This window comes from Bemisia tabaci, chromosome 6, assembly GCF_918797505.1.
Source record: "Bemisia tabaci chromosome 6, PGI_BMITA_v3".
Classification (NCBI taxonomy): domain Eukaryota; kingdom Metazoa; phylum Arthropoda; class Insecta; order Hemiptera; family Aleyrodidae; genus Bemisia; species Bemisia tabaci.
The window spans coordinates 1496598-1519747 of NC_092798.1; the positions used below are offsets into that span (position 1 = coordinate 1496598).

A 23150-nucleotide genomic window follows, 5' to 3' on the forward strand; every position below is an offset into this window, starting at 1 on the left:
TGAGCAGAATTCCACCTTAACCCTCTATTAGTAATTTTTCACAATTTGGAGAGTATTCACAAAAATACCTAACACGATATCTTGCGTAGTTTTCTTTTCAAAAATGAAACGTGAAACTAGCTTAGGCAATTGGCGAGTGAAATGGTCCGGTTGAAATAGTTGAATTCATCTAAGAAAATAAAGAATTCAACATGTTGTGAAAAATGTTTGTCGTTTTTTCTAATTGATGGTGAAACTACAGGAATGTGCATCTCAGTTTGAGGCGTTGCAGACTTCCTGTCGTACTTTTTTTCACTTGAAAAACTACTGAATGTAATTTGATAAAAAACTTCAGTGATTACTCTTTTCTGTGTAAATACTTTCTGTGAAAATGTCAAGCCATGTTCTGGTTTGGTCTCCCTCTTAAAAATAAATCAGGAGCAGAGATTTTTCAACACCGCAACCGAGATATGCATTGTTTGCGCGGAATGTCTCCCAGATTCTATTGAGCTAATCTGTCGTGCTAAGGAAAAACGCCGTATGAACCTTCAGGCGTGGCCGAATTTCCTTTGATAAAGCACGAATTTCCTGGTAAACTTATAAATATTTTCCCGCCAATTTCGCAGATAATTTTGTTAGTAATTTGATCTAAAGTGTCTGACAATTTTACGGAAGGAGTATTCATAATTTTCCTCAAAAATAAACATTTTATCCAAGGAATTTTGGCAACTCTCGAATGTTTATATGGCGTTTTTTCATAGCACAGCAGTAATGTATTGGGTCTATCTTTAAGTTATATACCAATACGTTTGTGCGCGCAGTTGTACCAGCGTAACATTTGGTGTTTTTCCCATAATAGAAAGTTAGACAGATTACTTCATTCCTATGCGGAGTCAATGCTCAATAGATAATTTCACTCGTCAACACTTGAACATCTTTAAAAGAATGGAAATTGAGAAAGACTTACGTATCTTACTGTAAAAATATTTACTATATCTGCGTTATTTTTATATTCAAATTGAAGCTCACTCAGCAATGACCGGGTTCTTAGATCTATCGTGCACATTTTATTTTGATAAAAGTTGTTCCTGGAATGAAAATATTTTTTTTTACTTAATGAAAGATGTGGTGTGTAAGACGTATATAAATACATTCCTCGTCTTTTTGTTACGTAATTATTATTTCCTCATTCGGATAATCGCTGAGAATCTGAAAATTTAACGAAAAAAGTTTCATCTCTGAATGAGTGATTGCACTCAAATTTTGTCTCTTTATTACAAAAGCAATATAAGTATAAAAATAGCATGACAATTGACTTAAGGCAACAAAATTAAATCAAACAAGGTAAAAAACTAAACAAACACCTGGGATGTGCCTAGGTGACATCAACCCATTCATCGACTAGGAACTAAAAATAAATACACATCTTCAAAATAAATATCAAAGCAAGAACTATGCCGGGTATATACATATTGTTACCGGTGTTAACCCCTGTGACAGCACAGACTTATAATGACTTAAGTAGTCTCATGATTATCATTATTATTTAGAAAACATTTTTCTATTAGGAACTACAATGTCTGGTTGAGTTTAGAAACAACGTACGTGCCATTAGGTTTCCTATGAACATAAGTGTTTTTACAAATGAGCCTGAAATTGTAGTTCCTAGTTGTAAAATGTAGTCCTCAATTGAACGTAAACCACGCAAACCGAGACACTTTCATAACGTCGGAGCGAGTTATAACCAGGGACTAAAGCCCTTCCCCTCTTCTTCGAAACGAGGGTTTATTAAAAGATAATCCAATAAAATTTCTGGACTTCAGTAGCCTCCAATTAAGAAAAGCAGCTTAAATGTCACTTTTTAAATTATGATCCTTTCAATTTTTGAACTCACGCACCGCTCCATAGCCGATCGAAACCAAATTTTATTCCAAAGTTCAGAACTAGTTTTTACACCCTAGCATCTCGGTTGCGAACATAACCATCGTTTCGTTGACGTTCAGTCTTAACGCACCAATACGTCATGACGTCATGCGTATAAAAAACGGCAATTCTTTGATAGATAATTTTGAAAGAGTTTAGGAGGGAATAGTATTGGTGAAAAAAATGTCAAGATCCTGTATGATCATCGCGTTCCATCAATTTGACGGCTGAGCCCAGGTTGATGAACTGACAACACAGCATCGGACCCAACCCATTTAGAAGTTTCGAGCTTACTATCAAAACTCGTTTGATTTGTACTCAAATCTTACATAATTCAGTTCCGCACTGAGAAATGGTAAAAAACATGTTTTAAATTGAATTTTAAAAAAACGACTCTGTATCAAAGACACATTTTCCCCTTCAATGTAAGATAAGTTTGTCGACGGTTTTTTTTCATCTATTAGTTCAATCTTCAATCATTACCAATGAAACTGCACCCTGTGGAAAATGATATTTTACACGTTCCAGAACTTCTCAATAGAGGAACGTAAGCCGAACTCTCAGCCAAAGTTCTCTTTATGCACAAGGAAAACATTGAATTGCTGAATAAACTATTCAATCGCTAAAAACAGTGACTGCAATGTTTCAACGTAGATTTTACAGCAGTATAATGCTACTGTAACCACTATTGTAAGCTACTTTAACCACGGGGTGGTTAAAGTAGCATTTTTTTGTTGTAAAATCTACATTGAAACAATGTCATCACTTTTTTTCTCAATTGAATTGTTACATCAGCAATTTAATTTTTTACGTGCAGTTGAATGAATTGACAGCGATTAAAAAACGGAAGTATGCTTATTGGCTTTTTTTCCGAGCGGCGCGGACTCCTCTTTTTTTGTTGTAAGCGTTCGAGTAAAAATTGAGGAAAAGAATAAGGAAAAAGAAAACGTTCAGTCCGCAGTAGATGGCGAGCGAGCGTTGGACTCCACATCGAAACCATATCAAAGCACAGAAGTATGCCAGTACCATCAGGAACTGAACCTAGAACACAAGTACAAAGGCAGTGTCAATATTGGACATGTGATAATTAACCTTAAGGGCCCGAGCCGCTCATACAATACGAATTTTGCTGGCTGTTTCGTCCCCTTGTGTATCAACAGAGAGTGTGAAATTGCTATTTCTTTTAACAATTTAGAATTTTTTTCATTTTTGGCATGGTCGTTTTTAAATAATATTTTATTCCTTCTTTTTGAACTGTGTTTTCTAGAGTTTGCAAGCCCCCCAAGCTCCAATTAGGATGAAAAGAACACGGCAACTGCGCTATTTATATATGCAAAATATCTTTTGCTCGGTATTAAAAAAATTCTAGAGGAATTTCAGAAATGACGTTAGTTAATATGTCTTTGTAAGCCGTTCATTTTTAAAATTGAAATGAAACGAGAAATCCACAGCGTCGTAGACAAAGCTACGTGTTAGTAATGTAGCTATTAACATGATGATTATCATTATCTCCTCCTTTCTTTCCTTTTTTGAAAAAAATTATGAAAACATATTGAGCGAACTAGAATTTAAAAACTGAAGTAAAGAAGCTAATTTGTAAATAGAGCTTACAATTTGAAGTTTTGTGATGTATCTTTTCCAAAAAAGATACTTTTGCACGCTTGGTCCTAGAGCTGCTAAAAAGTAATAAGAGTACATTACGACATGTACGAAGGCATTCAGTGCACCAATGAGCACAAAGTGTTCACCTGGAATTCAGAATAATTCTCGTCAGTGCATTTGGAAAAAAATCTGCAGGCGAAAGTTTGGCATAGTGCCAGCTCCTCGCAATCTTATTGCGTATTATCACACATCGGTTATCACACATGAAGATTGCGAAACAGGCATTTTAATGAAAATGTTTTGATCCTCCGAGAACCTCTTCAGTTGTGTCTATTAAAATCATATATTTTGCCTGCAATGTCAAAAACTTTGACAGCGCTGAGCATACCAGTTATATTTACAATGAGAGTTTAGAAAATACACATCTCAATGGCGTATGTTTGAAACCACGTATTGCAATGTTTCAAATGTCCGCTCCGGAAATTTTTACAGAATACTCTGCTTGCGGAGAAGAAACATCATAAGGTTTGCAAGAAATTTCGTGGACTAGTTGCCTTAAGAAACACCAAAGAACCACAGGGCAAGTATAACGTCGCAAACGGTGGTCTCGCAGTTTCGGAGTTTGGCCATCGATAACAGTGGCCTGCGGGCCGATTATTGAAATTGATAGACAAAGCTATAGACAAAGAAGACAAAAGAGATATGGAGGGATCTTATTGATGGAAGTGGGTGGTTGCAATGGACAAAGGAGGTAAGTAATAGACTAAGTAACGGCAACTCACGAGAGACCCGATAGTTAATCGATCATTTTCTCCTTTAGTCTATAGAAACCACCCATTTCAACCAATAGGATCGCTCCATACTCCCTATGTTTTTTTTTTGTCTATCGCTTTGTCTATCAATTTCAATAATCGGCCCGCTGGCGTGTTTTGCGATAAATCGATTGATCTACCATTTACACCTATGGAAAAGGATCGATAATCAGGGTGTTCGCAGCGAACACCTTAGTAATCGATTCTATATCATAGCTACCAATGGGGAAATATCAATACTCGATACATTCACGCCTCGCCACTGATCGATAAGTGCAATGAATACAACGATTAAAACTCAGACTGGCAAAAACCACCCAGCGGGCCGATTATTGAAACTTATAGACAAAACCATAGACAAAGGCGACAAAAGGGATTTGGAGGGATCCTATTGGTGGAAGCAGATGGTGGCAATGGAAATAGAAGGTAGGTAATGGACTAACTAACGGAAACCCACTGAAGACCCGACAGTTAGTCCATCATTTTCTTCCTTAGTCTATAAGAACCAACCATGTCAACCAATAGGATCGCTCCATATTACCTATGTCTTCTTTGTCTATCGCTTTGTCCATCAGTTTCAATAATCGGTCCGCAGAGCTCCATTGAACTCAACAACCACTTAGATGTGCTTAATCCCTCTGTGGATATGGCCCATTCATTTAAATGCAAATTCTGCCTGTGCACAAATAGCGACAGAATCACATCTGCAAAAATGTCGATAAACAAACGTTGTATCTGCTCGCGACGCCTGTCAAGGTTCTTTCAATTTAACTCCTCTTCTTTTTCCTGGTGAAGCTGAAAAGCTGAAAATAGGCATCGCGTTTAGCAGAGAGGAACCAAGTCACATCAACTATTGCCAAACTTAATTGGGGAATTTGATTTTTTACAAGAGTGCGTTTGTGCGGATGCCTTCGAAAATTTTAAGGAATTTCTCTGTATTATGCAGAAAATTCACTGAAATTTGTAAAAAAATCCGCACAACCTTTTTCATGTAAAAAATTAAATTGCCCAATTGAATTCGGCAATGGCTGATGTGGCTAGGTTCCTTTCTGCTTGACGCGGTCCAAATGTAGTAATTTTGGAGAGCGTGTAAATTTGCAAACTTCAATCAATCGTGAGTGATTTTCACTGTACAGTACCGAGAAACCACCTGAACACATTAGAAACACGCGAGTAAAATTGAATTTTGTGCAGGTATTTGTTTCATTCAACGAGAGACTCGGAAATTCCAAATTCAAAAAAGACGCGTAAGAGACGACTATTGTGCTGAAGGAAAAATTCACTGCCTTTTTTGTGGGTCTAAAACATGATCAAGAATCAGCTTGACGCACAGTGGATCGAGTTAATAGGAGAGGTCGGACAAATTTTCAAACGCTTATAACACCGTTTATACAAACCTTTGAGGTCTAAAAGTGGCTCCATTGGTTTTTTCGTGAAATTTTCTTTTGGAAACACTACTTAAAATTTGAAGTGTGACGGAATAAATATCAAAATTTACATTTTGAGTCACAAATGTCATGTCCGACCCCTCTTAATGACTCGGTCCCCTGTGCGACGTAATGTTGGAGAGCATGACTCACGGTGGCTCACGTCACGAGTCCTTCACGGGAGAGTTGGAGGAAAAAGTTAGATATGTTAATGGCGGGGAAAATACTAAGAGTGAGAAAAAATTTGCCAGGAAAATAAAATCAGTCTAAAGGGAAAATACGCTGCCCGAAAATATGGAGGAATTGCTTCGTGCTTATTGGAGGAAAATAGCGGCATAATTAAAAATGTCACAGCTACATGTGGGTGACTTTTCACAGCACGCACTTTACAAATAAGTTTCATGTTTGTTTGTTTATTTGTGTTTATTTTTATTTTTCTCATCGTGAGAAAGTGGCCAACTCCTTTTTGGAAATGTAATGCAGAATTGGACGTATTCCTATCAAACGGAACTAAGCGCCATAAGGGGAAGAAGGGAGAGGGGACCTTGGATTGGCGGGTGTAGCGAGACGCAACTTGCAAGCAATGCTTTTCCATGACGTTTAGTTCCGTTTGACAGAACGTGCTATCCGGGATTCTAAAATGCTCAAAAGGAACTCAATTTGGCGCTTAGTTCCGTTTAACAGAAATACGTCCAATTAGGGGTCGTAAAGATGCTAGAGTAAGTTAATTACAATTCGTGGCAATTAGTAGGGAGTTAATTGAGTGGCAATTTTGAAAAATTTAGGTTTTTTTACTACTCTGAGTGAAACGTGCCTCTGAGAGTGCTGGTGATACGAGTCAGCATTATAATCGGGTGTCATTATTATTTTATTACTTACTTTTTTTTAAATTTTATTTTTCGGATGTAAGCTCTGGTGGGCGTTGGCATATCCTCTCTATTCTAATAAAATCATTTTTTTTAAGACGCTCGATGGACCGGATGAGGAAGGGGGATTAGAAGAGTGAAAAACGCCCTGGAGGTCAGGCCGCGTAGCGGCCAGGGGGTGGACCCCTAGTAGTCGATAAAGCGTAGTTCTTTCAAATCAACTAAACTCACCTTTCAGATATTTTAGGTAAGCCCATGCTATGAAAACCATCTGAGTGTGATGATAGACATGAAGAAAGCTTATTTGAGATTGTTTCTTCCTGAGAACGAAGAATACCTATGGGAAACAAGGAAAAAAATCCATTTTATTCTCTGTGCTCAATGTCACAATGTAAATTTGCATGCATGAAGTATTGACATCCTTTGATGATTCAATCTTTGCCTGCGCTTTCAGCGGCTCTGCTATCTGCATATTTCTTGAAATTTTTGCTCATATTGTTCACGGTCAAAAACTTCCATGAAATTTGAGCGGAAAGTCTGAGATCCCGTTTTGCGTAAAGTTACTGTGCGATATGTTCCTTTACTTCATGCAAAGTCAGGCCCGCCACATCCCATCTCGGGCCCTGGTACCAGTTTTCTGGCCCGGGCCCCTAGCACAGAGGGGGGGTCCGGGGGGCCTCCCCCGGGAAATTTTTGAAATTTTAAATCTATTTGGACGCATTTTGAAGCTCTTATGATGGAGATTTTGCATCAATTTCTGCAGAATAATTACGCCTTTTTTTACTTTCAGCACCAAATACTTTCGAATTGATGCATTCAAAACATTTATAAATTTTTTTTTGAGGGGGGCAGATGATACTTTCCAATTCTAGGGGGATCCGGGCCCCCCTGGACTCCCCTTTCGTACGTCTATGGCAAGGGAGTTGAGCCATTGAAGACGAGGATGCCCAGACAGGAGCCTCTTAGCATCCGACAACGGAAGAAAATGAAACTCAGTTACTAAAAATATCTTTCTACATATACTCAAAATCTTGAAAATAGATAGAAATCTCTAAAAAAGTAAGAAAAATGTTATATTGCCCTAGCGTGTTCTTGAAACTTTATTCACCTTTTGCGGAATTTTTAGGGTAATTTTTTCACTTTTCCTTACGAGACAAGGGTTACACATGAATTCGTAGTGGTTTGTCACCTGCGTCACGGGCCCCTCCAGGGCCCGGGCCCCGGTACCAAGGACCCAGTATCCCCCCCCCCCCTTGTGGCGGGCCTGTGCAAAGTATGTACACGGAAAATGATTCGGCATACGGCCGCACTTGTGACGTTTCGCAGTGGGTAAAATTGTCATAGTCTGCGCCATCTGCTCTATTCATCATGCTATTCGCATTTCTCGTTTAAGGCGATGAGTGACTTATACAGACGGAGATACTGCGAAAATGCGTATCTCGGTTGGCAGTGTTTCAAAATATCCACTCCTGTTTTACTTCCTATAAACGGAGACCGAACCAACATGATGGCTTGAAATTTTTACAGAATATTCTTCGCACGGAGAAAAGAAAGTACAGAGGTTTTCAAGAAATGACAATTAGTTGTATTTTATGTAAAATATTATGTATGGCAGAAAGTCTGCATTGCCGCAAATCGAAATACGCACTTCTGCAGTTTCACCATATGCTCGATCATTATTCGCTGTGATATATCAAAAGAGGTTTTTGACGAAAATATTAATTTCTCGATTTTGGCGATTATATACGCTTGATTTTTTCTGTCAGCAGGTCTGTACTGGAATTTCGATGTTCCTTCATAAAATTATCTTCTTTGATATAGCACTACCTGCCAATAGCGTCTTTACTCCCTTGAGATCGCTGAATGAGCAGTAAATTCGGTTTTTATATGAAGAGGCAAGATGTTATTTCCCGGAGACTTAAATGCAAGGGTAGAAACATAGACATTCTTAAATCGCACAATGGGCCTGTTGCAAACTTTTGCTAGAGCAGAATGAAGAGTTGTTTCCTATAGATAATGCCTCAAAAATCACGATGAGCGCATCGGCAAAGTCTGAAATGCACTCATAACTTCACAATCTGCGTAAGAAATTTGCGTTATTTTGAGCTTCCCGCTTCAAAAACGATACTACTGCACAGGTGAACATTTTGTTAGAGGAGTCGCTCCATCGTCGGCAATATTCATCATGGCCGACGCTTGCGCAGTTCCTCGCGTAATTCGAGGAGAGTTCAAGGTCAATTAAGGCGGGCGAGGAAAATATGAACGTAAACACGCCGATTGTTAATGGTTTAATCCTGTTCAAGTGTTATCTCGTCCCATCACACGTGTTTTGGCGGACTGGCGTCGGCCATGATGAGTATTGTCGCCAATGGAACGACTCCTCTAACAAAATGTTCACCTGTACCGTAGTATCGTTTTCGAAGCGGGAAGCTCAAAAAACCGCAAATTTCTTACGCAGATTGTGAAGTTATGAGTGCATTTCAGACTTTGCCGATGCGCTCATCGTGATTTTTGAGGCATTATCTGTAGGAAACAACTCTTAGTTTTGCTCTAGCAAAAGTTTGCAACAGGCCCATTCATAAACATCATGTGTTCATTGTGATACATCGTAATAATCTCGACGCTAGATTATATATTGTTATCATCAATTTTTGTAGGTTCATTTTACAGGTAAATATTATAAAATTCGATCGTCCTGCCTCGGGATGCTTGATTCTCGTCTTAGAGTCAAAAGACTCCAAACCATTGTAATTAGCACAGAAAATATTGCGTAAAGATATATGAATAAATTCTGTGTAATAAGAAATCTTTAATGAAAAGTAAAAACAAAACAAAAATTGTTAGTAGGCATGGCTTGTTTGATTAAAAGTTTTGCCCAACGCGGCAACGCTGTCGTGAAATCTTCATAATTTAAGCGCAAAAAGCGGAAAGTGCTCCGAGCCAGTTATAAAACCTGTTATCGATTGTTCTGATGTTTACAACCTAGCTTTTTCTCAACTGTTCTTACACAGTTGCTCCTAGATCGTGAGGAAGATTTTTTCTAAAATACTTTTTTTCCAGTTTTTTTTTTCATTGTAAATTATATTACACGCGGCTCTTCTATGATCATTTCATATCAACTGATAGTTTGATCAAAATATGGGCAAAAAACCGGAGTAATTTGAATACAGTAAAATCAATTCTATGTCTCTTTGTTTTAATCAATAGGGTCCGGAAAATGCATGGGGTCTTAACATGATAAACCTAAAAACTAAGCTCTTACCGTTGCGAGCAGATCCGTCACTTTCAACATGAGGTAGTTCCAGGACCCAGAACAAACCTAAAAGAATACATCCGTTATCACAATGGTTGATTAATTCGGTTCATATAGAGGGAAACTAGAGGAGACACACACCACTACACTGCCGTGCTATAAGTAAAAACGCTGTATAGACATTCGAATGTTGCCAAATTTCCTCCCGGAAAATATTTGCTTTGGAAGAAAGTTATAAATATTTTTCCTTGAAATTCTCAGACCTTTTAGATCAAATTGCGAACGGAGTTCTCTGAAAAATCAGAAGAAGAATATTCAAACATTATCCTAAAAATTTGTGATTTTTTTAGGGAAAAGTTGGCATCATCTAATGGCTCGTACGGCGTTCTTCCTTGGCACGGCACAGCACTCCTTATGTGCTTTCTCCTCCAAACAAGCTCTTGGAGATGACTATACAATTATCATCTCTTATAGAGATCAACTCCTAAAGAATATGTAAGTTTCCATTCATGTTCATCAACTGCATAAACACAAGAGAGTCATTTGTGTGCCTTGGATTTCATTTGATTAGTGTAAAATTTACATGAATATATTTCACTTGGAACTGGAATTCCAGAATTCCCATAGGACTTACCGCTTGTTACGTGAGATTTTGACGACGAAAAATTTTTAAGTAGTTTTTCAATAAATTCATACCTTGTCCGGTGACCATTGGCGAATAGGCAATCCGCCATTTTTAAAACTGAGAATGCCGAAGACAAAAATCTTGATCTCACTTAGGAGATCAATTCTCAAGATATCAATTAAAACCAAGACTATTTTAACCGCTCAAATATTGACGAAGATATGACAATTTAGTGAAGGGAAATGCTATCACTTAGGAGTTTTTGACAGGAATGTATTCGTGGGTCTCAAGTCCACAAACTATAATCTCCATCTGCGCTACTCTCTAAATCTATTTAAAGGTCAGGTTGATATTCAAAGTGTTTTAAATTGTGTCTTACATACTTTTGCCCTCAATAATGCAAATTTCCTATCACTATTTCATACAATTATTACCTCTGCAATATCATTGAAAATTCCCTGATGAATGTTTACGAATGAAATTGTGTATTGAAAACTCTCATTCGACAATATATTCCATATTTCAATAAAGTTATCATATTGTTGCATTCTTTAAAGAAAATTAAATGATCCTGGTCTTGATCGATAGCGTAGGATCTGATCTTGAAAATAAAACCAAGATCATGTTTCTGGAATAATTTATTCGTAATGGTAGCATCAATTTTACCATATCTTGAGACAAATGTCTGTAAAAAAAGCACTATAGATAGACATACTTACAGACATGAAGAGTGGATTATTCTTTCCAAGAGGGTTACACACGTGGTTCGAAACGTAGCTCATACTTCCAGGAGTTGTGAATAGCTGAAAATTTCAGACTTATATAAAATCAAGAGTAAACCTTTACAATTTGACCACATTTTGCAATTAGGAACTATAAATTCCAGCTCAGTTTAAAAACAACATAAGTACCATTAGTTTCCCTATGCACATACGAGTTTTTCCGGGTAAGCCAGAAATTATAGTTCTTAATTGCAAACTGAAGTCCAATTATTCTTACAATTAACGAATGAACCAACCCCGCGTTTTAAATATGGTGGCCACGATTCATCACTTTATTCGAAAGTCGCGTGATTTGGAGCCCTCTGTTCAGAGGCCAAGAGAATGAAATTTGGTTTTTTTTTAAAAATTTTTTTGAAATTGTTTATAAAAATTTCTTAGAATTTTGATGATAATAGTTTTCTTACAATTTATGCTAAAATGTCATCAAATTTACTTTTTTAAATTAATTTTAATGTCGGGATTTATATTCAAACACATCGACAAAGGTCAATGAATAAACAAACCCGAAGTTCGTCCGTTCAAAAATTTAGATAAAAAAAGTTGAAATTAGACATTGAATCTCCTCTCAGTAAAAAAAGGTGGGTGCCCAGTCAACTCCGGCGGCTAAATTCCTCCACACCGATGATTGAAGGAAAAAACGCGTATTTCCGGGCGGGTCGTTGCAAAGTTCCTTTTAAATTTAAATTTTCAATGAAAAAAACCAACAATTAGTTTTTATTGAAATTATTTGTGAGTTTCTTTCTCTCTTTTAAATACGTTGATTTAAAATGTAAATTAAATACTTTAGTTTTTTTTTTTTTTTTTGTAAAAAATGAAACATACTTGGAACGTTATTGTCTTGAATGCGTGCGCATTTTTCGACTTCAGCCATCTACATCATGAAAATATAGTGGCAAAATATAGAAAAGCATACACATACCTGCCATACGAGGTTTCCATTCAAAATAACTTGAAATAAATTGTATGCCAACAATATCCACTTCATTTCGAAAGGCTTTTTATCCTCCATATATTTGGGACCCCATTTGAGACAAAAGAATAAGTATACACCAATAATAGTCACAATTGGCCAAGTACTACTCATCAAGAACCAGTTGTCCACAACATCATCTAAAAAAATAAAATGTAAAAAACATAACCGTTAAAAATATTTCAGGGACTCAACAAATCGTACTATCTCACTTAAATATCTGCTCATGGTGGAACTCTCCCCAGAGAAACGAATCTTTTATTGATGTCAAGGCTTGAGTTTTGCCTTTCAATATTACTAACTCTTACAGGCACTTTCAGCTGAAAACCTTAACCGTATTTCTCCCCCCCCCTCCCAAAAAAAGGAGGAAAGTCTTATGTTCGCTCGTCATGGAAAAATTAAATTTTCCATTAATTGTGCTCTTGAATGTGTTGGGAATTTGCGATTAAAATACTGACTACCGAGTACAATTTTGCGAAAAACACGATGGTGCCACTGGTTTTCTCTGAAATCAACTCGAAAACTCATAAAAAGCTCTCAAAGTGAAGGCTGTGATGGAAGGGATATCCCTCGCTACCCTAGGGAGTCCACTTCTGTATCAAGACAAACGCTCTATCGACGGTGAAATTACCAAACCACGTATCTCGTTTGCGGTGTTTAAAAATCTACGCTCACATTTTATTTTTTTGAAATAGACCAAATCAATATCATTCCTTGAAATTTTCACAAAATTTTCTTCGCACGAAGAGGAAAAATCATAGAAATTCTCAAGACTGGACATTACGTAGTTTTTCATTTAAAAAATAAAGTATGACAGGAAGTCTGCGACGTCGCAAACCGAGATACGTGGTTTGGTAGTTTCACCATCGCTATGCAAAGGTAAGGAGAAAATACATTAACAAGACCGCCTCTTTATTTAGGAACTCCAAAAATGACAATGCGCCGACCATGCTAATGTATTTGCTCCCTATCTTTGCATAGAGAGTCTCTCTCGACATAGATAGGTGGTGGGAGGTGGACTCTCAGGGTAGCATGGGATATACCCTCCATTACAGCCTTCACTTTGAGAGCTTCTTTTGAGCCTCGGAGTTAATTTCAGAGAAAACTAGTGGCAACATCGTGTTCCTCGCGGAATTTTACGTAAGATGAAGTACTTAAATCGCAAATCCCTCACGCATGCAAGAGCTCCGTAACTCGATGGAGGTAGGTGTTTTTGAGGATGAGGCAAAAAAATTAGTTCCTCCTTTTGTGAAGCAGTCCATTTTTAGGACTTGGAACGGAAATTCAGACGACTGTTTTTCCTTCTTCAAAAAATTTCCGTTCAAAAAATGATCATGAGCAAGACTCATTGGTCCATCGACCACTTGGCGGCATCCGAGATCCTTGAATGGGTAAATCATTCACAACCGGAAAGACGGAGTCGCTGACACCTACCTTTAACCTCAGTCACAGACGCCAATTTTTTGCAGTATCGCTTGGCAACTGCCTGTTGAATTCAACCGTCTACCGGAGATGGGTCCTCAGTACCGGCAAAAAACTATCATTGTGGCGTTATTTTGAAAGAGCTGTGTTTTAGTTGTCGACAAAAAACCATCTCTTTAAACCAAATTATAACTTGAGGCTGGTTTAAGGCATAGGACGATATTCATAGTCATCCCTTAAGGTGATTCGACGGTTGCCATTTTTTGTGTCAGAGCGACGTACGATATATTATATTTCGAATTTTGCGATCACTTTTCTGTTGTCATGAGACTAAAGAATTTATGTACCAAAGACGAAGAAATTCAACGTGGGTTTTTTGGAGGAAAAATATTATTTTTCCTCTAAAAAAACTCTGCCTTTCTTACGTTGAATTTCTTCGTCAAATTTGGTACATAAATTCTTTCGTCTCATGACAACAGAAGTGCGATCTCAAATTTTGAAAAAAATCACAGGTAGCTGAAATCGTAGAACGAATCGATGCTATATATAGCACGTCGCTCTGACACAAAAACTGGCATCCGTTGAATCACCTTAAACAGCTCCTATCCCTGCAAGGCCGTGCATTTTACATTGTAATTGAAGGAGGTTTGAGGAATCTTTAACATAGCACCATAAATAGGAAAATTGTTGAATACTTTGAGCAAAATTCAGTAGTGACACTCTTAAAATGGATCCTTGAAAGGGATTACAGTGATCTACTAACTACTAATAAGTCGCTCTTACAGCGCTTCTGTGCGCTCTGCGACACCCAACCGCCACTGACAGCGTTCTTGCCAGAGCTCCTCCGGCAGATCGCATCTCCACATTTCCTGCCTTATTCCCTCAATCCACGATTTAACAGGGCGTCCTCTACGTTTTCTGCCAGGGGGGACCCAATCCAGACCCTTCTTAGGTAACATATCATCTGGAATCCTTTGCGCATGCACATACCAGACAAGCTGTTTTGCGAAAACATCATGCACTATGTTGTATTCAACGCCCATAATTTCACTTACCCTTTCATTCCGAATCAGTGATCTGCCATCACAAAAAGTACAAAATATGGGAGAAAAAGTCATTATTCGATTTTCACAAATTTTAAGGTAGGTGCAAACCTATCCTCTAATTTACAAAACTTGCAATGTATTCTTTACCTTATTTTGTACTTTTTATAATGGCAAATCATCGCAATCCCTACTTGAGAACCATTTTAAGAATGTATTTACAGAATTTTACTGAAGGTTTGCAAAAATTGTCGTTAATAGGATACTATATTAAGGATCTCCATTAAATCTCCCTTAATTGTAAATTAAACTATAAGGGACCTCAGAGGAAAGGAGCTACTGATGAAACAACTATGAATCCGGCCGTATACTTACGTTTAATCTGACGTCTCTAATGGACACAAACGATGTCAAATACTTAAGGATGAGAAAGATCTATGACTGCTCGACACCTCCCGACCTCCCCCCTCCTAACCCCCTTTAAAGGTTGAGAGGAGACAGGAGACCTGATGTGGAGGGAGCGAGTAGTCAAAGCATCGGGAAAAATGTCTGATGTTGTTCATGCACAGTGCCTTACTCATTTTGTTTCCTAAATAAATTATAAAGTATGACAGGAAGTCTGCAACGTCGCAAACGGAGATACGTGGTTTTGCATCGTGGCCTTCGATATATTACCCCAATCGAGTGAGACAAATATGTTACAACCCATTTATCATTGTTCATATCATCTTATCTGAAAACCCTATAGTTATTACCTTATAGTTATTTGAAGCTAGGCCAATGATTTCTTTAACCCTGTTCTGATGGTATTCTATCTTTGTCATGCGCTATTGTGCCTAAATGAAAAAAAAAGAAAAAAAACCTCCTCCTTGCATCAGAATAGTGTCGAATAATGCGTTATTTCCATTTTATTTTTCTAATTTGAAAAAAAAAATTGCGAAGATCACCGGAAAAATGTCCATATTTTTCAAATTCCATAAGTAACTTCCATTTCTAGTAAAAAGAAATCACTAATGAAAGCTCATAAATCAAATCGATGGCTAAAGTGCGGAACGACGTATCTCCTTCGCGGTGTTTCAAAATGTCTGCTCCTATTTTATTTATCTCGAGAGAAACAAGCCATGCATTATTATGCGACATTATTTTGACTTGAAGCGACAATTCCTCTCGTCAAAATTTGGTTTTAAGCGTGCCAGTAGGGCTCGCTTTTTGAAATCACTCGGATGTACCATAGTACAGCACACAGATCAACCAATGCTATTCAACGGGTCGTCCAAATACTTTTTTCCTCGCACCCGTTTCTTTGTCTTTGAACCATTACACTGTCAAACCCTGATGGTCTTTTACCAAAAAATCTAATGAACTGCTAATTGGAAACCCTCGAGAACATTTTTCTGTCAAAACCGTATTATTCAATTTGACAGAAACCTCATAGGAGCTTTCTTACGCTCGGAGGACTCAACTCTAGAACCTTCTTTCCCGCCAAAACTCTATAGCCAATGAGCGTCTTGCACTGTAAGTGCAATCTGTGATGAGCCTCGTGACTCATTATACTATGTACTAACCATGGCCCCTGCCGAAATCCACTTAAACCACTACAGTTATCTCGCGATATAGCTTTGGGTGTCCGGTTTCGAGCAAGGCAATATAAGACGGCGAGGCGATTAACCGATTAACCATTCACCGTGATGCCAGGATCCACCAAATTTTCTCAAAAATTGTTTTCCGTCTATTTAGCGAGTTTTTCTTTACTTTCCGTTGAAGTACAAATAAAAAGAGACCTCATTTGTACAAATCAGCCGAATAGGAGAGAAGTTACAGTTCGAAATCCAAAGAGATTAACTGAACGCGATTTCGATGCACGGCAGTTCGCCCAAATCACGGTCGTGCGCAAATGCCGCATATCAGCTTAAAATCAAGATAATTGGACGGAATCTTTACAATTAATTTACATTCAACGTTCATGAATCAATATTTTCTCCCAAATTTAGCAAAAAGTACCAATTGATGCAAAAAGCAAAGACGTGAAAATAAGAGGTATTTGTCCAACATTTCAGTTATTCGGCACGCTTTTCCAACATACTCATGTTGGATTTTTTCTTCTTGTTTTTAGTTAGATCCGTTCGGATTGAACTAAAAACCAGTTTTTTACTTTAAAAAACGTTGTGTTGTTATTGTTAATTACACTTAACGATAGAAAAAAACCAGTTTATTGAACTAAAAAAAAAAAAAAATTGACAAGAAGCGACGTTCAAGTCAAAATAATATCTCTAGAGAAAAATTTTCATTGCAACTTTTTGTTTTAAAAATGCAGACAATTTTACTAACAGGGGAGAAAAATCGAGGAAGTTTTTAAGAAAATACGTTGACTAACTTTTCAATGAAAAAATAATGTATGACAGGAAATCTGCAACGTCGCAAACGAAAATACATGGTTTTGTACTTGACAGTCGAAATAAAAACATCTTTTAGCTGAGGGGTAAATACGTTTCTAACTCACCTTCGATGAATTCACTTTTGAGGATGTCTAATTTTTCTTGGATCCAACTTCCTCCTTGCAGCTGGGTCATCTTGCAGTCTTGATAATCCTTCAACTTTCTTAAATAATCCTCTGAACAAATTAATAAAAATCCGGGGAACGCGTTGATCAGTGTCTTACTAAACTTATTTTCTTTAAAACAACAACTAATAGAGATCCTTGAAATAGGTTGATCGATTTATTACTGAACTGATCTTTTTTTTAAAAACAAACTAATGGAAGTCCTGAGCGCGTGTTGATCGATATTTCACTGAAGTGATCTTCCAAAATAAACGGATGAAAGTCCTGGAAAAATTTCAATCAAGGTATTACTAAACTATTTTTTTTAAAACAAGCTGCCAAAATCCTAGGATTGTGTCGATAGATGTCTAAATATACTAATGTTTTAAAATAAACTGGCATTAATTCTGGAAATATGCTGATAATTGTCTTACAAAATGTTTTATCTCTTGGATCACTGAAGAAGGATGTATGAATCGTGGTACGACTGAAAATGGCGCGAGAGTGACTGAGACTCGATGGAGGCAATGCACGAAGTGATGAGCTGCCCGAAACTACAAATGATTGAAGAGAAGCGAGCCGATATACTCGCGCGCAAAAAAATCGAACTTGGAAATAAATCCGATTTTCCTCATCACGCTGTGCTTCGGCTTCGTCTCGCCAAGTTCAAGTTCGAACGCAGTGCATTTGCTTGCGGAGTAGGGAATAGTCTCTCGATAATTATAACTTTTGCCTAAGAGAGGAAAAATCGTGACCATCCAGGGGTGACATCACGCTAGTCGACAAACATTGGCCGTGAGAAACAGTTGGGTTTTTATACAAGATTGCATGGCTCTTGCGCGAATTCTTCCGATTTTTTTTCAAGGGATGTTGCAAAAAATAAAAAATTAAAGTGAAAAAAGTTGATGTTTTTCCTCAAAATTTGCTTACCCTTCCGACGGAAGGGCCTTCCGTCGTCTACTTGTGATAAAATTCCTTATGCGCTCATTGACGCTCCTTGAATGTTAAAAAAAAAAAAAATATTTTCATTTCCATCTCTCGCCCCAAATTTTTCCCCCCTCTCAAAGAGGACTCCAGGTCAAGTTACAGGTTGAGTGAAAAATGATGGAAATGAGTGCTCAGTCGCACAGGCACCTAGTCTCATTCGAGTTGATAATAACCGGGATAAAATTTTAAAATAAATATGAAAAAAATTGAAAAATTCTGGAAGCATGCTAAGCGCTTTAATGGCCAGTAGATGTAGAAATATTCTTCATTGCTGTGATGAGAACTGGACCTCATGACCCACAAACGCATGTCGATGATGTAACTCCCGAACCACGTATCTCGGTTCGCAACGTTGCAAACTTCTTGTCATACTTTGATTTTTACCACACTGAGAGATAAAAACTGAGAAAATTTCAAGGAGAAATGTTGATTTGCTCTCCTGTAAAAAAATAAACCGAGAGTGGTGATTTTTTAACACCCCAAACGAGATACATGGTTCGGGAGTTGTACCGTCGATATCTTTCAGGGTTAAGTTATCTAACCAGAATAGGTGGTGGTAGAGGCATTTTGGGCTGGTAATGCTGGTAACGGGACGGTGATAGTGGTGGTACAGGTGGACTTAGTACGTATAGTAATAGGATGAACCATGCTCCTGTACTAAGGAAAAACGCCGTATGAACCTTCAGGCGTTGCCAAATTTCTTTTGATAAAACAGGAATTTTCGAGAAAACTTATGATTATTTTTCTTGCAATTTTTCACATTATTTTGTTCGCAATTTCGCACCTAAAGTTTCTAAAAATTTCGAGTAAAAATATTCATAGCTTTCTTCAAAAATAAAGATTTTATCGACGGAAATATGGCAACTCTCGAATGCTCATAAGGCGTTTTTCCTCGGCACGGCAGGATACACATCATGTCATATTCTATAGTATAATCATTAAAGAGTAACGCGTAACGCCTGGGGAGCGCGAAGCGCTTCGAAGGGTTAGAAAGGCGAAGCTATTAGGGGGAGGTACCCCCCCCCCCCCAGTATCTTGAATTATTTACAAAATGTCTCCTTATACTCACACTCCGCAAAACGTTGCCCAATGCGGTGAGGATGCACTGTGCTCTTAGCCGGCTTTGCCTAGGCACGGAATGGAATTGAGACTTATGAAACGTTGTCGAATACCTCCAAGTATTTTTTCTGAATTTTCTGAAATTAGTTCCAAGTTTCGTCATATTAGTGATAATTTTCAGGTTTGTATCAAACCTCGACAGACATGACGTGTTCCATGATATAGTTATATCAAACATTCTGATGGTTTGGCTTTTGAATAAACTTTTCATGCTTGATCAAATGTTTTTTTTTTAAAAAAAAAAAAATCCGATGCCCGCAAGCTTTCCCAAAAGTTCATAAAAAACGCCGAAATGTATTGGACGGGTATAAATCGAATCAGCCTGACTACATCAAGCGTTGTCTGATGTCCTTTCGATTTTCTTTTTTTTTTTTTTGAACAGGAAATTAATCAATATTCGAGTTGAAAATTTGTGAAAATGTCCCGCGCAAGCCTGCGGAACTGTGTAAAAAATTTCGAGGCGTTATGTCGTTTGATTCTCTGTTAGAAACTGAAAAATTTGAGAGAAAATAAGGCAATCTGAAATTCAGTTCGACTAATTCTGGTTAGAGCATTTATCACAATTGATCAAATTCAAAAACATTCAATCAAATTTTCAGCGAGCAAAGTTTACATTGTTGCCAAATCGTGGTACCTAAAATACTTGTAAGACACTGGCGTGCCTAAAAGTAGACGGAACTGAAATTGTGTAGCGTTGGCGGTTCGATATTGAACGAAACTGAGGAAAAAGTGCAAAAAAGTGAAGGGTTTTAAAAATGATTGCGTGCGCGGGTCAGTAATACGCCGGTTAGGTTTTAGATTTGCGGGTTTGTGCTCGATGGTTGTATCCTGTGCCTAGAAAAAACTCTAACATGTGTCTGAACACCACTTTTTATGCCTGATCATATACAGCACTGCCGTGCAAAGGAAAAACGCCGTATAAACCTTCAGATGTCGCCATGTTTCATTCAATAAAAAACGAATTTACTTGGAAAATTGTGAATATTTTACATCAATTTTTTCAGACGAATTTGTTAACGATTTAATCTAAAACATTTGAAAATTTCGAGGAAGAATATACATAATTTCCGCAAAAATAAACATGTTATCGAAGGAAATTTGGCAGCTCTCGAATGTTTATACGTCGTTTTTCCTTAGCACGGCAGAGTAGAAGAGACTAATTGTAAGACCAGATTGTTATCAGTAAAACGAGATCGATCCGCGGCCCGTTGGAACGACAAAATTTTGCTTTGCTTCAAAAATTATTGGTTATTAAATTTTCTTGGGTTATTGAAGGATTATGCATGTTTTTTGCTGTAAAAGTTTTGATCGTTTTTCTTCTCTGTATTTATCTTCATGACGTTGAACTTCCCAAATAAGGAGGTAAGTGCAAGGAGGCCCTCAGTGTGCAGTGTTTAGCTGAAACAGCGTATGAATAACCAGATGTTGCCAAATTTTGCCTGATAAACCTCAAATTGTCTTGATAATTTTTATGCGTTTTCCTCAGAAGTCTTCACATTTCATTTGCATTTTTATCAGGCAAGTGCGGGTTATAAATACGTAGCCCCTAAAAAATAAGTTTGATAAAAATGTAATAAATTCCATTAGTTTTACAGGCCCGTGAAATGACCAAAAATATTTCACGGGCATCTCCAATGTTTCATATCTTTTGTACGTTTTATGCCACCCTGAGATCAGGGCCGGATGAAGGGGGCGGCCACATGGGCCGAGGCCCATGGCGGCAAATTTTGCAATTGTTTTAAATGTAGGTATAAAAAAAATCGGATTCAGAAAAAAAAATAATCAATGAGAAAAGGGGACAAAATCTCTCTTTCCTGAGAATATAGTAATTTCTAATTTTTTCGTTTTTCGGTGAAACAAGAGACAGCATCTTCAATTAGTCGAGGTAAGAGAGGAACTAAACACGCAATTCAGCCTGGAGCTCAGCGCAGAGAGGAATAATGACGAGGACTTGAGAAGAAAAGGACAAGCCCTCGGCGCGGCGGTCGGCATGTAACACATGTTAGCGCCTACAAGACCGCATGAATACTTCACGCATTGCGTCAAACACAGTGCGATCAGCGTGAATCGCATAGCGCCTACAAGACTGCATGAATACTTCACGCATTGCGTCAAACACAGTGCGATCAGCGTGAATCGCATAGCGCCTACAAGACTGCATGAATACTTCACGCATTGCACTAACATTGCGGTCAGCGCGGCACGGAGGCGGAAGTTAAAATTATTAAACCACATTTATGTTTGTTCTTTCATAATTTTTTGGTTCATTTCTTATAGGTGGAAGACTTTGTTCACACAGATAAAGATTTACGGAACTTAACTTTCCAGACTTTCCTTTCTTAACTTTAACAGAAACCGATTCTATTGCATATATCGTTTTTTAAATACCTTTAAGCCTAAAGAATATTTTCGCCAAATTGCGTAAAGCTCCAAGTAAAAAATTGAAATAAATACGGCAAGCGGATAATGGTGGAGGAAAATCGGTAATTTAAGGATCTATACACCCAGAGATTACCCGTTGGTGTCTGTTTGGACGTATTTCTGCCAAACGGATCTATGTGCATTAAGACTTGAGCCCTAAGACCCATAAGAATGTATGCATTACAGGGCTCACGTCACAATGCACATAGTTCCGTTTGATAGAAATACGTCCATTTGACATTTCGTTGTTTCCCGGACGAAGGAACGTAACTCCATTCCAGGGTTGCAAAATTGACTTGAACAATTTGATTTTATACAAGAATGTACCTGAGCAATTTTTTCTCATAATTTTCCTGATTTTTGCATGTGAGATCACAGGAAAAATCAGTCAACTTTACAATGAAAAATGCTTAAGATTCTTTTAGTGAAGATGACATTTTTGAGGGGAAATTTGGCAACCTTTAAAGGTAGTTACGTTCTTTCGTGAGGGGAACGACCATTTCTCTGCTCCCTCCAAGTTAAGAAGCTCTTATATTTTTAGTCAGACTTGTCCTGTCACTTTCAATTTGTAAACAAGTGTCATATAAGCTTCCAATCTATGGTCTTTCAAAGTAGAAAACAAAGTTCGATGCGGAAATTTTCCTTTGACAAACATTTTTAAACTAGCGCTCTCAAGCTTACTATACCTCTTTGCAGGAAAGCCCCTCCATTAGCTCTCGTATATCCCTCTCATTAGGGCGTACTTATGCTAAAAGCAGTGGCGATTCTTGAAAGTTGGCAACACTGTTTCTCTTCCACTTAAATCCATCAAAAATATCGATTTCAATCGATTTTAAGAGTCGGTTGTTTTACATACTTTTAAATGGAGGGAAATTGCGTAGTTTACATTGTAGAACGCGGCAAAGTCGCTAACCCATATTTACAAAAATTGTCAGATAGGCGGTATATTGTACCTGACCCATCGCTATGCAGGTTGATGATTTGGACTACACGTCGTATTTGGGCGTATTTCTATCAAACGGAACTATGTGCATTATGACGTGAGTTCTGTAGGTAATGCATGTATTCTTATAGGTCTTCTGGCTCATTTCTTAATGCACATAGTTCCTTTTGATAGAAATACGTCCAATTAGGAACTACAACTTCTTGCTCAGGTAAGAAACAACGTATAAACCTTTAGTTCCCCTGTGCACATAAGCGTTTTTACAGATGAGCCAGAAATGATAGTTTCTAATAATTGCAAAATGAAGTCCATTTTATGGACGAACTGAAAATATTAGCTCCTCATTGTAAACTTTAGTCAAAGTTCTTCGCTCCTTGATCATTGACACAAACACCCGCTATACGATGGATTAGGCCCGTTTCAGAGGCTTCCAAACC

The 23150-nt window shown here is 37.7% G+C and overlaps 1 protein-coding gene across 1 annotated transcript; it reads right to left on the reverse strand.

Moving 5' to 3' along the window:
• Positions 1 to 1216: 1216 nt before the first annotated feature.
• LOC140224770 (very long chain fatty acid elongase 4-like) lies at positions 1217 to 17880 on the reverse strand. Its single transcript, XM_072301348.1, has 8 exons — positions 17678 to 17880; positions 17205 to 17528; positions 12189 to 12379; positions 11207 to 11290; positions 9872 to 9928; positions 6841 to 6946; positions 3514 to 3650; positions 1217 to 2943 (listed from the first exon to the last, which is right to left on the reverse strand). Exons 2-8 carry the CDS (start codon positions 17272 to 17274, stop codon positions 2758 to 2760), a joined length of 831 nt encoding a protein of 276 aa, XP_072157449.1. The 5' UTR covers positions 17275 to 17528; positions 17678 to 17880; the 3' UTR covers positions 1217 to 2757.
• Between the last annotated feature and the right edge of the window lie 5270 nt (positions 17881 to 23150).